The sequence below is a fragment of the Doryrhamphus excisus genome, chromosome 3, assembly GCF_030265055.1.
Source record: "Doryrhamphus excisus isolate RoL2022-K1 chromosome 3, RoL_Dexc_1.0, whole genome shotgun sequence".
Taxonomy (NCBI): Eukaryota; Metazoa; Chordata; class Actinopteri; order Syngnathiformes; family Syngnathidae; genus Doryrhamphus; species Doryrhamphus excisus.
This window is the reverse complement of record NC_080468.1, coordinates 26,560,101-26,576,775: the sequence shown is the minus strand read 5'-3', so window position 1 is coordinate 26,576,775 and position 16,675 is coordinate 26,560,101. Positions and strand designations below refer to the sequence as shown.

Below are 16,675 nucleotides of genomic sequence, written 5' to 3'. Positions count from 1 at the left end.
ATAATATTACGAAAAGAAAATTTACAAAGTTTACAAAACTTTTAATTTTTTTTTAACCCAGCAAAAATGGGGAAAAAAACAGCAAAGCTGTTAAGGTCATAGTAATAATCGTCTTTCTCACAAAGCTGACACGGCCCTTGCTGGAAAAAGTTTGGACGTCCCTGCTATAGACCCACCATCTAATTTCTCATTTCAGGAAAAAAAAATTCAGTCTTTGATTAGGCATAATACGTTAATTAAAACAGCAGCAGTTAGGTTGCAAAAAGACACAAACATACCTGTCTGAATTTGGCACGGGCTTCTTTCTCCTTCATCCTTCCATGAGCAACTAAGTAATCAAAAACCTCTCCTACAAGATGAGAAGAAACAAGGCTTTCCACAAGGTCTTTTTCTGTTTTGTTTTTTTTCGCAGTGTGAAACTATCACACACACACTCACCTCCACTTGCATACTCCATCACCAGGTACAAAGTCTTTTCTGTCTCGATCACCTCAAAGAGCTTAACTGATGACGGAGCAAACATAAAGAGTAAGTGAGGAGATCATATGAAATGAATGAATTCCACCTGACTGAAGTGTAGACTTACCGATGTTAGGGTGATTTAACATCTTCATGATCCTCACCTCCCGAAAGAGCTGGCAAACAAAAGGCACACACAGCTGTGTCAAACACTTGTGGGACACCTACTGTAGATACTGTTTGAGTTGGTACGTGGCTGCCATTAGAAAGACTGTTTGGTCATGGATACGCGATGTTAACGACACATGTCAGGGCTCTAGACTAACTTTTTTACTAGCTGCTAGTGGCCCCTAAATTAAAATTTTAGGATTGAGAGCAGAAAATTTAGAGGCGCTCACCAAAATCAACTTGCCAAGTAAATGTTGACATTTCCGATCAGTTTCACTCTATTACTGAGCAATACTGTTTCAATACAGCCCACTTTTCACCTACATCAACACACCTTACTCTTCTTCCTCTTTAGCAGTTAATGTTGAATGGCAAACTAACTCAATTGTCAACTACATAAATTTGTCTGCAACAAAAAAAATATTCAACCATCCATTTTCTATGCCGCTTATCCTCACAAGGGTCCCAGGTATGCTGGAGCCTATCCCAGCTGTCTTCGGGCAAGAGGTGGGGTACACCCTGGACTGGTGGCCAGCCAATCACAGGGCACATATAGACAAGCATTCACACTCACATTCTTGCCTGGACAATTTTGGAGTCACCAATTAAGCTAACATGCATGCTAACCTGCATCCTAACCACTCGTCCATCATGCAGCCCCCCAAAAATATTAAATGGGCAAATTAACTGGTAGGGTTAATTCATGTCTGAATTGAAGAGTTATAAAAATATTAAGAGTTGAAGCAAATATTCTTTGATGAGCTACGCAAAATCAGAGCAAAACATTAAGTGATACGAACGTCACGAACCTGACAGCCACTTGTAGCTTCCGTGTGGGACAAACATGAGCTCAGAACAAACTGCATTGCTTGTTTGTTTTAAAGAAAACGCCACAGTGGTTTAGAAAAAAAAATCACTTTTGGACACCGTGGACCAAAAGGCTACGCAGATAACTATATCTAGCAAACAGGCTGCTGGCAGAGTGCCAGAAGAAATAAGAGCCAGGCAAAATGTGTAAACAAATATGGTAGAAAAGTCAATCGAATACTATTGAAACGTGAGCTATCACAGACGCTGCCATTGGCAGACTTAGTTGTCATCAATCGACTCCACATTTTACAGACTATTTCCATTCTTGGTGTAATAAGGGACAAAGTGCATCTCTTGGTGTACTTTTACCTGGTCGCACATGCGTGAGTGGATGAAAAATTCACATGCCACGTCTCATATTTTAGTCAAAGTCTGGAGCCTTGCATGTGGATCGGGCAAAAGGGACATGTTCAAACACCATAAAGAGGGTGTGGTCTTGTGTGACAGAAGCAGTCTATAAAACCACCAAGTGATGCTAGGCCGTCGGTCTCTAATATGAAAAGAATTTAGTTCTGTTCTAATTTGCTTCAGAAAACTTCAATCCTGGCACAGCAGTCCGAGTAAAATAAAACATCTTTCAAAGCTGGTAACAAAATTTTGGTTAGATTAAAGACTCATTTTCAAAGGTGAGAGAATAAACAGAATGGGGTGTAAACGGAATATGCTCCAGAAAAATATTTCTGGCAGAACTGTCTTATTTTAGAGAGGAGGCACACTTTGAAAACCCTTGTTCTAATCCACATACTAAGACCATTGGCATTTATGTGGCAAGCCAGGCACTGGTTCTGCATTTGTACTGAGAGATTGCATGTGTGTCAGTGAACAGACCCCACCCTGCCAAGATCAAAAGGAAGTAATTGCAGCTTATTTCCTGTAATTAAAACTCTCCCTGAAAACTAGAGTGCTTCCAAAAAAAAGCAGAGTTAGGGGAAAGTAGGAGTGAGAGGACACACTCCAACAATGAGTGACTTGAGAATAATTAATTCAACGTTAAAGGATATTTTGTTGAAACAGTGTGGGGGATGTGCCTGTGGGTGGGACTGGAGAGAAAACCAGACAAAAAAAGAACAAACAGACAAGAGACTCACCTTCTGCAAACTTGAGGAGTTGAGCTGTGTCTTATCAATGATTTTAACAGCCACCTATGACAAAACACCCAAAACATTTACTTACTGGTTACAGTTTTATTCATTTATTGCAGTATGGTTCAAAGTAGTCAAAACTGAAACTGAAATTCCCTCAAAAAAAATGTTGTCATCACAGTTTTGACATGACTGCACCTCAAAGGACTTCAGAAAGTGTTCTGTTGGCTTTTCAAGGACACACATTGGACGATAACACAATCGCAGCAGAAATCGGTTACATAATAGGGCAGAATGTAGACTCTCACAAGGGTCTATTGCATGGTTTGAAAGGATTAAAAAAGACGGGGAGAGGGGTGAAATAAGCTTTGGAAAACGGCAATAGAGAGGCAGATGGTATAGATATGAAGTGTGAAGAGCTTGTTTAAATAAAGTGCAATGCCTCTCTACAATTCTAACTGCTTTCTTCCAGTCCAGTTTATGGTTGTGCTCATTTGACTCTCGCATGCCCTCTGACTCTCCCTTATTTTTCCAGTGTGTGTGTGTGCGTGTGTGTGTGTGTGTGTGTGTGTGCCAGCGAGTCACATGGAGTGTTATCAGGGTGTCGGGCATAGAGCTGTCACACATTGACAGAGCCCGCCCACCTCTACCCTCCTTCCTATCCGACGCGTTGACTTGACTGGTCCAAAGAAAGGAGCCCAGCATGGCTCCCTTAAATGACACGCCACTGGCTTACATCACAACTGCGTATCACAGTACAGACATGGAGGCTTCTCCATTCTTACAGACAATGGTGAGCTAATCATCTTCAGTAGAGGATGCACTGTACTTAAGTGCACACAGCATGACCCCCCTCCCCAACAAGTCAGTTTCAAGATATCCTAATACATACCAATGCAAAAGTGAATGAAAGCTAATTGAGACAGTAGTTGGTGTACAAATTATTACTAAACCTCATCAAGGTCAAGTCAATGCCAGGCTGAATGTAGAACGCATGCTTACCTCTTTGCCAGTGAGAACATGCCGAGCCAGTTTGACCTTGGCAAAGTTGCCTTTGCCGATGGTCTTCAGCAAACGGTAGTTGCCGATATGCGGCTGGTCGTCTGAAGTGGTGGTTGCGATGGAGTTCCGACACCGTGACATGCTAGAGCGGCCCGATGACGACTTGGAGTCCTAACAAGTCAGAGAGAGGAAAGAGCATTGGTATACATGATACAGGATTATTTTCTCATTTTCTCTTCTAATAATAAATACCTATAAAAATATAAACTAAAATGTGTTGCTAAAAAGTATGCAGGGGGAAATTCTAACATTTTATGAGTACCTCCCTCTATTTTTTAATTAATTGAATTTACATTATTTCCAATGGTAGGGGTGGTGTAAGAGAAGTGTACCCTTTATGTGTATTTGTCTTGGATTTATCAAATATTGGCAGTCAATTTGGAACCCTCACAGTTGCATATCTGTTTTCAGGATGGGATTTTTCCTGTTCACAGGATTTCCTGTTTTTCTGACTTCCTTTTCTGATGTTATACTTATCTCAAGTTGCCTCTGGGGGCATACATGCCTACATTCATACATATACTTGTCTGTAGAGGAGTCTATTACAACCTGATATAAAATTAACAACAATAATAATCATAATATCAAGGCAAACAGAGCTCTGGTATCGGATCACAATTGTCATCAGTAGATATCCAAATTCAGATTAAGTCAGAAGTGAAAAATGAATTTCAGCGAAAATGTGAATTGGTTCAATTCTGAGCAACCACAATTCGTGTGGACTATTTTGCTTGATAGCCTAACAAACAAATGGAACTCAATGTGGCACTTCTACTTCTAATTCCAATGTTGATCCAAAATTGGAAAATAAAGTGTTTGCTATGATGGCTGGTACGTCCAATGAATGAATCATATACACACAAGGAACATTTAAAAAGTTGACCAATTGCAGCCTTTACAGTCCCGCATCATGACGTTAAATTTGTTCCGACGTGCAAGTAGTGCTCTACAAGACGTTGTAGCGTAAGCTGGCACCTCAACACATAGCATAAGCATAAGACAGGCTTCAGAGATTGAACTTGAAAGTGATACAGGTGAAAGGCAACACAATGTAAACTTGGAAAGCAGCTAAGTTTATTCAAGGGTCAAAATGCATACAGAATAGGATTGGGTGATACAGGCCTTATTGTATCACAATATATTTTGGGATGTATCACGACATGACGATATAAAATTTGAATTTGTACAAAAAGCTCCAAAACTTAAGCCACATAATTAAGTACACTTGTCTCAAAATTGTAAAGCCAATGTATTTATTAGGAACACCCTGGCTAGCTTTTCCAATGGGATGTCAGCCTCTGCACACATTGCTACTAAATATTCAATAAAGTGTATTGCCTGTGCTTGTTTTAAAGAACGATATAGTCACCCATGCAAATTCCAACATATAACTTATGGCAGATATTTATGACACTCTTATTTTGTTTACGCAGACATGGGGCAAACAGCGTTCTTATTTTACGGTAAAGATGAACTGCGTTCATAAATAAACACGCCTCTCGTATTTATTCCACTCAGTAGCTGCATGTCACCATCGGCATTGTAAAACCAGCCCAAGTCGCACACACACACAACCACACGAGCGTGTTAAACTAAGCTAACCCCTGCGAGCTTCCATTCACGCTCTGCAAGAGAAGATTCAGCCAACTTTCTCTGGCGTTTATCCCCATTTCAACCTGTGGAGGTCGGGAGGAGATTGTTCATGTTTATAGTAATTTTGTGTTTTACGATATAGAGCCATCTGCCGAGTAAATACTTGTCCACTCGAATGTTCCTTCTCATCACGATGACAGCATTTGATTCGTCTTATCTCGGCTTGTTTATGTTTATCATTTATATTGGTGGAAGTCATTTTGTAAGTAATTAGAAGAATCTATACCGGTTTATAAAAAATATCACCCAACCCTAGTGCAGAGTATGGAAAAAATGCATACATGTTGGGAAGACTGTGAAATGTACCTTAACACTTAATCTGTCTTATATCACATACATAAGCTAAGGCATGATTTTCCTGTTGCTGTTCATGTTCTGTGATTAACGTTTACACATTGTTTCTCACACTGTGCACCAGGTGAGGCGTTTTTTTTTTTTTGAATGAAGAAAAAAACACTCTGGCACGCTGGCAGGTTTAGCATGCTTGGCAACAGAAACAACAAAGGGTCAGAACATGTGTGTGTGTGTGAGAGAGAGAGAGAGAGAAAGATCTGATTGGACAGGTGACGAGGATCAGGTAAGACTGGCTACACAGTCGTGTAGTGTGATGTCACGGGATGGTGGTATGCACAGTGCATAGTCAAGTGCAGGAGGTACTGTGCATTTTAATGGTTTATTTCAAACATGCTTAGCAAAATTTACAATTAGCAACTTGTAACACTTGTACACTGCACTGTTTTTTTTACAGTAGACTGCATTGACAACTGCATTTTATATATATAATATTAATATGTCGATACGGCTACAGCATGAAACAAAAACAAAATACAAATCATAGTTTATATTTTGCTTTGAACCAGAATACAAACAGCAATAATGGAAAACATAACTGTGAATGACACTATTTTATACTTCTATTGGAGTATACTGCTATCTCATGTTTTTCAACTAGATCAGGTCTATTAAGAAGAAACATAATAAAAATACATATTTAGCAATTCAACATTAGTCTTTATGAAATCTGTGGTAGCTTAGCCTGTTGCTAATCAATAACTTAAGTGTCTCATACTATTGTTGTGGTTCCTTATAAAGTGAGCAGCCAGTATAACAAGGCACACGCAATGATATACAATGTTAAGATAACGTTTAACTTGTCAGTTGAGATATAACATTTCCATTCAGGATTGAGACAAATTATCACAGTGCTCATTACTACCACAGTTTTATTGAATGTGATGTGATGTTTAAAAAGTAAAATCAGTAAAATTTAAAATCAGAACAAAACAATGAGCAGTGGAATAATGCAAATAAGCATTTAAAAAACAGTGTGATTTCTATAATATTTAACATGGTCCTGAATATGGCGTATATGTGAAAAAAAAATGTACCACAAAACTGGACTCTCAATTCAAAGCCATCAGCCTTACTGAACACTGCCTTACATTGCGCACACTACAATTAACTTTGTATGTTTCACCGCACACTGTAGTGCATTTTTAAGAAACAAGCAAGTATGGCGAGAAGTCCTCACACACACACACACACACACAAGCTCAGGCACACGGGCGACCATGAAGGGTGGCACAAATCACACTCTGACCTCTTCGAGATTTGACAGCAATGAGCAAGATGGTACAAAGTAATCGCATTGGATGGTTCTTCTCCTCACTAGTTTATTTTATTCGTGCAATTATCTTGGAACAAATTAGAGGCTCACTCAGTGTTGCGAATAAGCCACAGACCACAATCAAGACCTTCCACCCTTATGTTAGCACACTTTGAGGCCCTGAGAAACAGGGAGACCCATGATTACTTCATTGTGTTTCCTGCTTTAAATAGAAATGTCTGTCTCCCGCTTAGAGCCCTCATCTTTCCACACAGCCCCATGCTGACTCTGCAGAATGCTTCATCTTGTGCACAAGTGGGATTAAAAACAAATGGCAGTTGCATCAATCCAGGAGCTGAGCGGAGGTCCTTATGTGGTCTTGTGAGGGCGGAGAGGGCGAGCAAATGATTTTTATTTTTGGATCATGAGGGTGAGGGAGTGGGAGACAGACAATGCTATCATGGACATAACTATAACACAAGGCGTGGACACTTTTTAAAAATCATTTCATGTGACTGACAGTACAGATTTTCCTTAATATCCATATTTATTTGCCAAAGAAATGTGTGAATAGTAAAACCAGCAATGGCTGTCTCTCCACTGTTGCGGCATTGAGCACTTTTTCTTATGGAGTAAGTAATTTACAGCATCAGAATGAGAACAGCTGCACTAAAAACTTGTGGGAATATTTGGTTTGAAACAGAATGAACTCAGCCGACCAACACAGTTTTCTCAATTTAGAAAAAGTATGGGTGGATGTGCTCGGGCAGCGGCACCTCAGTCCCGTCAGTCAACGCTTGCTGAGGCGTTTGGTGGACAATTATAAAGACAACAGTGCAAAATGGTGCATGCCCACATACTAGACAGTGTCGTTGGCCACATTGCAAAAACATACTACACACTACATGTGGCAAGCCAATGTCTTATACAGGTACAATTTAGAAATTCTTGACCTAAGAGAGATTTTAAGGACACAAATAGACATAATATATTTTTTTGTATAGACAGGAAGTCTATATCATTGTATATTGTCATGTCCTCCAATCTTTAGTCTTCCTCCTATCCTCTTTCATGTTGGGACTATTTGTGTAGAGCCATTCTTCCTTCATTTTTAGGCAGCTGCAGGCAAGGTAACCCTTGAGCACACACACACTAACAGGAATACATGTCCACACTTCCACCCACCACCCACACTTTTAGTGCCAATTATAGATGAGATGAATAACAACATATGATGCCACATATCTTTTTCTCATTAGGTTTTAGGTTATTCATTTAGTAAACATTGTTTAAGCACTGCTTGTGTTAGACTCCAGCCTCATTAACGCTGACCTTTACTAATCAAGGGTTCAAGACAGAAGCTGTTGAGATACAAAGGCCACAACCACAGATGTGCCCCATGCAACCTAGTAAATAATATCAAGCACCCAGCATGTGTATACAGTTAGCATTCTTAATCCATTAGACAAGGGCCGACTTGAACCAAAACATACTCTAATCGTATAATTTTTTTCCCATAAGAAATCATGAAAATCACAATCCAAATCCACCCAAAATTTTAACATACAAAAATCTTTATTCGGAGTGTTCTGATTACATATTGATCCGATATCAGCAACAACACAAAAATCATATTGATCATATTGTCATCCTTGTTTGTAGCCTGGTCATTTCATCCATTGACTACTGCAACTCACTCCTCTTTGGAATCAACCTGAAGTCCCTCCACAAACTTCAACTGTTCCAAAACCCTGCTGCCCCAAATACAAGCAAAACCACCTAATTTAACGACATCACACCCATCCTACATCAGCTTCACCAGATCCTAGTCAAGAAGAGAATACATTACAAACTCCCCCTACACTCCATATCAACACCATACACAACCTGAGCACTCATGTGAATGGCCTCCTCCACATCGCCACTCCAGTTCGCTCCCTCGGATCTTCCTCTTCCATCTACCTCACTGTGCCCTCAGCACCATGGGGAGCAGAACTTTCAGTTGCTCTGCTCCTAAACTTTGGAACTCATTACCATCAGATTTGTTTCGTAACTTCGAAACATCAACTCACTTCCCCATCTTCAAATTCAGACTCAAAACTCACCTTCATGACTGCATACTCCCTATGACTGCTTCTACACAGTCTTCAATTGTTGATTTTATCCTTTCTGTATGATATGCAGTGTCTGAGTTTTAACAGATGCGTTAATAAATTCAATATATTATTATTATTATTAACCTGCATCTAAAATCTCCAATATTGGCACTCCGATACATGAAGTCCATTCTAGATAGTGTCCCAACACTTTTATCCAGCGCCACCCATGCGAGCCAATGGGATCCCAACACCAACACTGACGTGTAAACAATAGGAATGAGTAAAAGTGGTGTCGGCCGTGTGACAGTATTTTCTGTTAAGGGGAACCAATTATGCTCATTTTTTGACCCTTTGTTTTGAGTTGTGGTCCCCTATAGCGCAGCTACACACAATAACTCGCATAGAAAACTTTTTAGATTTTGCAGAATCTACACCTATTCCATGCTGGTACTTTGGCTCCACTCCGGGTTATAAAACAGAGTGTAACTGTGTCAGCTACCCAAGAACTACAGAGTCAACCATCATAGCCAGGGTCAATGACAACTTGGCCTGTCACGATAACATATTTTGCTGGTCGATAATTGTGCTATTAACCATCAACCTATATTCGATAATTTTGACTTTCAAAAGAAACCCCTTTAGGATTATCATTCAAATATCATTATATCCTATCACATTTGAGCCACTGGATGGTTCTCAAGTGTAGTTTACCTGTGTGAAGCATACCACATTAGCTACAATCGCGAAGGGTCACCACGTCACACACAATTCCTACTCAAAAGTACTACAGACGTACATTAGATGGATAAAAACAAACAATATATTACCAACGTATGATGCAGAATATTAATATGAGGTCTAGCCATGTGCTTTCCAGACTTTTTTTTAACAAAAACTGTACAGAAAGCCCTGTGGGAAACAGGAAGTACTCCCAGCAACACTGTGACACAACAGAGGACACTGAACCTGCACCATTTTGAGCCATTTCGTTTAATATTTACTCTGCAGATCAAAAGCCTCAGTAACTGGAACTGTGGCTTTCGGCTTACAAACTATCCCCTTTGTGCCTCCATTCATATTCACATCTGCTTGCTAACTCCTAGCATTGCTAACCTAATAGCTGAGGAAAATGCTCACTCTCTTCTGTGTTCATTTTATATAGAGCACAGAAACATATACACAAAGAAACATGCAGAATGAATCATCTTGTCATCTTGTCAGTGTAGCACAGAGACAGATGGCGCACATACACTTTATTAATTTATCGAGGGCTCATAATTATCTGTTTTGTTTTTTTTAATCTTTTGATGAATCGATATATCCATTATTGTGACAGGCCTACTGTTGATGGTGACTGGCTGCCAACAGGGAAGTTTTGTGATAAAAATACACTACAAACATGGGCTCATGCACTGTACTAAATAACAAGACCCTGATGCAAGATGCTGTGCGTTAGCCGGTGAATGTACATGTTTTTTGTGGATTTAATGTAAACCTAAAAATATACTAACCGGGGCGTACACTCGCCAAGATTCCACCGTCTATAATAATAGTCTTTGCATGCAGTATGTACACACAAGCAGCAACACAGAGAGGCCGTGTACTTTTTCATGCTAGTGTCACACCTGGTCTCAGATAGGTGTGAATGTGTTGAACTGGATTACCCCATTCTATGAGGAGGGTGTATGTGCACACTACATGTGCCTCTTCAACACATGAAAGTAAAAAAGGAGGGTTGCAGTAAATCCACACAGAGGATAACAAGAAAAATGAGAGAACAACTTATTTGTCGTATTTCATAACAATTTAACCAGCAAATGCACGCTCCCGGCCCCAGCCACAGCCCTTCAGGATGAGGTACAGTACTGCAGCGCCTCACCGTATAAAATTCCCCTGCATTTTATTGTCCGATTTGAAACAATAATGATGTCACACTTCCATTAAAGACATTACAAACTATATAGAAAGATCATAAATGTAAGCTGTAACTTAGAGTTATCCTATGAAGATGAGGCTATTGTTAAGACATTACTTGTTGCAACATCGCCCAGCCCTCCTACATGGTGTATAATAAATATTCCTGCAAACATTATATTGGTGACATGCTAAAAACACAGAAACAGGCAGGCGCCATCCGCCATCCAGTACAGTAGGCTTGTGCACTGATAGGACAGCCTCATCACAGCTTTCTCCACCGTGTTGATAAGGAAAAATATAGTAAAACATACTAATATATACACACATTTACTGTATATAGTAAAGCAAATCTTTTTTTAATCTAAATTCAAATCTAAATTAAGCCTTTTCAACCATAACATGGTTAAATTAATGAAAATACAAATACAAGGCACTCTAAGAAGACAGCTTAAAAGAAGAAGTTAAAAGTTAAATAGAAGTTAAAATTGTGAATGCAGTATTCTACACTGGTCACACGACATGTCAGTAATGTTAATTTAATGTTCGGTGAGACATTGACTACCAAACTTGATTGCCAGAATAACAGGCATTTGTGGCAGGTTGAATGATCTAATGTTTTCTAAAGTATGAAGGAATGAGAGACCTGAACTACTGTTTACGTACAATGCTATGTCTGATCAGTCTTACACGGACCACTGACTCTTCATGCCTGGTGAGTACACTGTCTGTATTCACTAATCTACATTACCTATTGGTATCATTAAGTCTATTATAGATTTTCTTTGTAGTAAGTATAAACCTTGTCATTGCGCCACATTATTGTATTGCCTTAAAATCATCCTATAAGTTTACAATTGGCAAAAATTATTGTATTGTATTGTATTGTATTGTAATGGATGTGAAACGGATGAGGGGTAAGATTAAATAAGCTTTGCTTCTTCCTACTCCTTTTTGGACATGTAGTACTGTGAATTGCACTGTGAGATGAACACAGTTATTACCATCATAATAATGAGTTACTGTTCAAGTCAAGCTGAACCCAACTCTGACACCCTTATTTATATCTTATTTTCTCTGATTATATCCACTATATTAGGTAATAATTGGGACGCTCCCATCAGGGCTTTATGCTGTCAGTTCCCATAGAAATCACCCATGAGTGAAATCGGCCAATACTGATACCAATCACATGGATTAACTGTAAATTATTCCATTTATTTCAGGTGAGTGCAATTGGCACGCCCATTTCTTCTCCTCCTTAAGACTTCCGGAAGACCAAACAGCGCAAAATGTAAATGTTTGCACTTTTCAACTGTGCTTCCTGGTTCAGCGGTCATTAAATGCCCCATAGTTGAGTGTTATAAGACGCAAATGTTTTGTTTGGCTATGGAAGCACTAGCTTTGACAGTCAATCCGGCCTCAAACGTTGCATAAAGGTGAACACAAGTTGGAGGAAAACTGCATACATTTGGAATTTTGACCATCATCATGGCAAGCTCTCAACCTCTTATGACCTCGGACGGAGGCAAGTGAAGCGTGCCCACACATGTGCATAGACTCTACACCACTCCATTTAAAAAACAAATCCAACACCAATTCTTAAACACATCACCATTCTCAACACGCGCCACAAGACGTACTTGACTCCTTGTCAACCGAGCACACTCCTGCAAGGTGCATTCACGGATCAGAACATCACTATCAGAATGTTACAGCATCTTAGACAACCTCCAATGTTGTGAAAGCTTAACATGAAGGAAGGACAATTGCCATGAACGAGAGGCACTTTAGTGACATCCAGCTTCATCTCACAGTCACACATTACGGCAGTCATGGCCATCAGGCTCCAAAACAAACAACACACTTCCAGCCTTCACAATAAAAGTGCTGTGCGTTACATCCTGTCAAATAAGTGACTCAGAATATTAACACAGGACACAAAGAAAAGAGAAAAAGCTAAAAGATGGCCCAATTTAATTGTCTACGATAAAATCTCTTAGTTTTACAATTCTTACTGTACTGCATTTGAAAACGGCAATACTGTTCATTAGCGCAGCCTACGGCCCACGTATGCTGCTGAGCATACATTCTTAGAATGTTTTTGTTATATGTAGTCTATTTTGATAGAACATCTGCCTCATTTCCGTAAGAATTGAAAACGATGTCTGTTTAACTTTAAACAGAAGATGTATACTTACTGCACATTAATAAAATCACCTGCTGAAGTTGCATAATCCTAAAAGGAGCTGAGGAAAGCGGCGCGAGGAAGACCATCACACAATCGACTGACTCATTGACTCATAACAGCTACAAAAAAAAATCATTGAAAGTGTGGATATATTTTGAAATGGTTACAGATGACCTCAAGACAGTAAAGTGAAACTTGTGTCAGCAGCTTATTGCATATCACATGACAACAACCAATATCGAGTGTCATTTCAAACAGGTAAGGCTGTTAGACCAACTTCATTTTATATCCCGACCACGGATTATAATCCAAGAAATTAGGCTGTGAGAGTTTTGGTAGGTAGTTGGTTTTGGTGATATGTGATATGCCCCCTTTTCGATTGCTTTCTGAGTCACTTAATAAAAGCTACTGTTGTTGCACTGCGACATTGTTTATTTGTTTATATCTTAGCCTTTTTCTTTGAGGTGGAAAAAGTCACAAATGAGAATCTTATGACTCAGATTTGATTCTTAGTGAAAACAGATCTTGTATGTTTGATGTCGATTTAAAGAGTTGTTAACAATGACAAAGTTAGCGTTCTTTTCAGGTAACTTAAAAAATCGAAGCCATCATTTTGCATCCATTCTCAGGTTAGCGTACAATATGGCGCATATCTGGATGTGTTGTGAATACACTGCTTGGGGTTCAGCAGAATTATTCATGTAGTTTTATTTTTAACATCCTCGTTAGCATTCTTTTCGCTTGCATGGAAACCAAGGACATTGAATGAACAGGCACGTTGACTTCGCCGCAAAAGAGTGGAACAGAGTGTAGTATGCCACGGAGCAGAAACTGCACCATGATGGTGACCATGGGAGCTGGGACGGGCTAGACGCACAACAGTGTACAATGTATTCACTAGCTCTGCGCCGAGTGTCAAATAAAGTTATGCACTGTCAATGTGTGCTGAAATGTTAGCCAGTTTGTTACCAATAAATAAATGTGCTTTACAATTTTAGACAAGTGTATTTCATGATATGGCTTAAGGTTTGTAGCTTTTTAGGAAAGATTGCCAAGTGGTTTGCATGTAGGCCACACGGTCAGGAGATCGAGAAGACCTGGGTTCGAATCTCTGTTTGGCATCTCTGTGTGGAGTTTGCATGTTCTTTGGGTTTATGTTTTTTTCTGGGTACTCCAGTTTCCTCCCAAAAACATGCATACATGGCAACTCTAAATTGTCCATAGGTATGAATGTGAATGATGTTTGTCTATATGTGCCCTCTGACTGGCTGGCGACAAGTCAAGGGTGTACCCCGTTTCTCGCCTGAAGTCAGCGAGGGTAGGCTCCAGCATACTCGCGACCCTAATGAAGATAAGCGGCATGGAAAATGGATGGATGGATTATATCGTCATATGGTGATATATGCCAAGGTCCATATCGTCCAACCCTAATACACACACACACACACACACACATATAATCATGAAAAAAGTATTAGACCACTTTGTTTGTTCAGTTTCATGTTCATTTTGATGCCTGGTACAACTAAGGGTACAGAACGATGACGATTATGATGAAAAATAGCTTATAATTTTTGGGGGAAATATAATGTTATAGTTATTCATGTAGGAATATAAGTGATTTTGGCAAATCAAGAAAAACACGAAAGTTGATAGAACTTAAATTAAAACTCTTATGAGCTATTTGTTATCATCATTATATCTGTCCAAACAAATGTACCATTAGTTGTGTCAGGCATTAAAGTGAAGAAAAAGTGAAGAAACAAGGGTGGTCTAATAATTGTACATACATGTACAAAATATGGGATGTTTAAAAGTGATACCGGTGGTGAAGAAATTACACGTGATGGCGACTAAAGTAAATAATTCCATTTGACAGCTAATGAAACAAAATTGAAAAAATGACAAGGCATGTCCAAGTTAACCCTCGATCCACTTGCCAAACATATTATCCTACATATCCATGGCAACCAACTACAGACAAAGGCATCGCAGCGGAAGGAGAAATCCACACTCTTTCACCTAAATGACGTCAAGCTCCTCCACAGGCAGGTCAACAGTGTGCTGCCACACCCACCTCCACTCAACTGGAAAGGCTTGTTTTACTCCACTTCGTTTTAGACAATCCGGCGCACACACACACACAAACACGCACGCATGTACGTGCGGCAAAGACCCAGAGCCTCAGTGCAGCACCTGTTCATGTAGCGTTTATGAGGCTACTGGAGCTAGCAACGCTGACACAGCTCATTCAATTAAAATGTAATTCCAGTCAAGTGAAATACAAACTGAGTGTGTATCTCTGTGACAGTGTGGAGCAGGAGGACTACCGGGTGCTGAGAACAAATATGAATGTGATGGCTTGAGCTAACTCGCTCAAGCGTGCGCACGCGTGTGTATGTGTGTGTGAGACAGGTTCTCTGTTGCTAAGGGCCCCGGCTAGCTTTGTCATTCAGCTCTTCTGCCTAGCGACTGCTCGGTGAAGAAGGAGAGAGGCATAATTTATGGTTTCCTGGGCGTAGCGGCAAGGACGATGCGTTCATGTGAGCTCGCTTTAAGATTTGCTCGTGCGATGACTCATTCAGTGGGAGCATGAATGAGGAAAGGCCGAAAAAACAACACAAACACTGAAACACATACCTGTCTCTAACACAACAACAACCAATTTCGCACTGGAACTAATTCTGATGTTGTACAATCCCTGTAAAGGAACACCCAGCATTGGATGACTTAACAATACAGAAGCAAGCATTGGGCTTTCAAAATTGTCAAAAAGTAACCCTGTCGCTTCAAGAGACCCGCTCCACGTCTGGGGTTGAATAATCGGCCCATATTTTTTATTTTAAATGCATATCAGATGTCACACAAACCTTATATATTTGTAAAGACAAAACTTTGAGTCAGTTTTGTCTTGTCGATTAGTTCTACAATTGTAACATTTCCCCTAACATGCTTGTTCACTCCTGCCTCCGACAGTGTGTGCAGCTCCAAAGAGGACTATTGGGCACTTAAACACACTTTTGACTAGTACACTGTCACTTGACTGACATACAAAATGCCAAAAATCACATACGAGACAGGAGGACATTACCTCTGCCACCACATTGCTATGCTATGTTGCTAAACAGCAACATCGTGCTAAGTTAGAAAAATTCTACTTATAGCGCCCGCATCTGCAGATGTGTGACAAGTAGGTTCCATTTTATGCTGTGTGGCGAAGCCTATCTTTGGTGGGCTTATACAGAGGGCGCGCTCATCTCGGCTGGGCCAGGACAGAGGTGGTATCATGTCTATGAGGAAGGAGCTTTTTCCTTCATGACGTCACAAAAAGCTGAAACTTCAAAAGCCACTGTTTCAGGCCCTCTTCCCGACAGAAGAGGGCACTCAAGAGTGGAGCAAACAAGTCAAGATTATTTTTCTGGTGCTCTTGAACACGACCATCTATGACTGTTAAATCATCATTCATTTTTGCATAATAGGGTAGGGACGTCCGGTCCAATATTTGCCTTAATCAAAAATTTCCAATATTGGCGATCCGATATAAGAAGTCCATTCCAGGCGCCACACCAGC

General features: G+C 40.0%; 1 protein-coding gene across 11 annotated transcripts in view; it reads right to left on the bottom strand.

The window, feature by feature from the left end:
* Positions 1-16,675, bottom strand: part of mark2b (MAP/microtubule affinity-regulating kinase 2b) — a 34,844-nt gene that overhangs the window by 15,465 nt on the left and 2,704 nt on the right. For all 11 annotated transcript variants that reach the window (XM_058066926.1, XM_058066918.1, XM_058066920.1 and 8 more), the window contains exons 2-6: positions 3,582-3,752; positions 2,586-2,639; positions 587-635; positions 439-504; positions 279-349 (exon numbers count right to left, since the gene is read on the bottom strand). In XM_058066926.1, the coding sequence (XP_057922909.1) occupies positions 279-349; positions 439-504; positions 587-635; positions 2,586-2,639; positions 3,582-3,752 (411 nt within the window). The remainder of the gene's footprint in view (positions 1-278; positions 350-438; positions 505-586; positions 636-2,585; positions 2,640-3,581; positions 3,753-16,675) is intronic.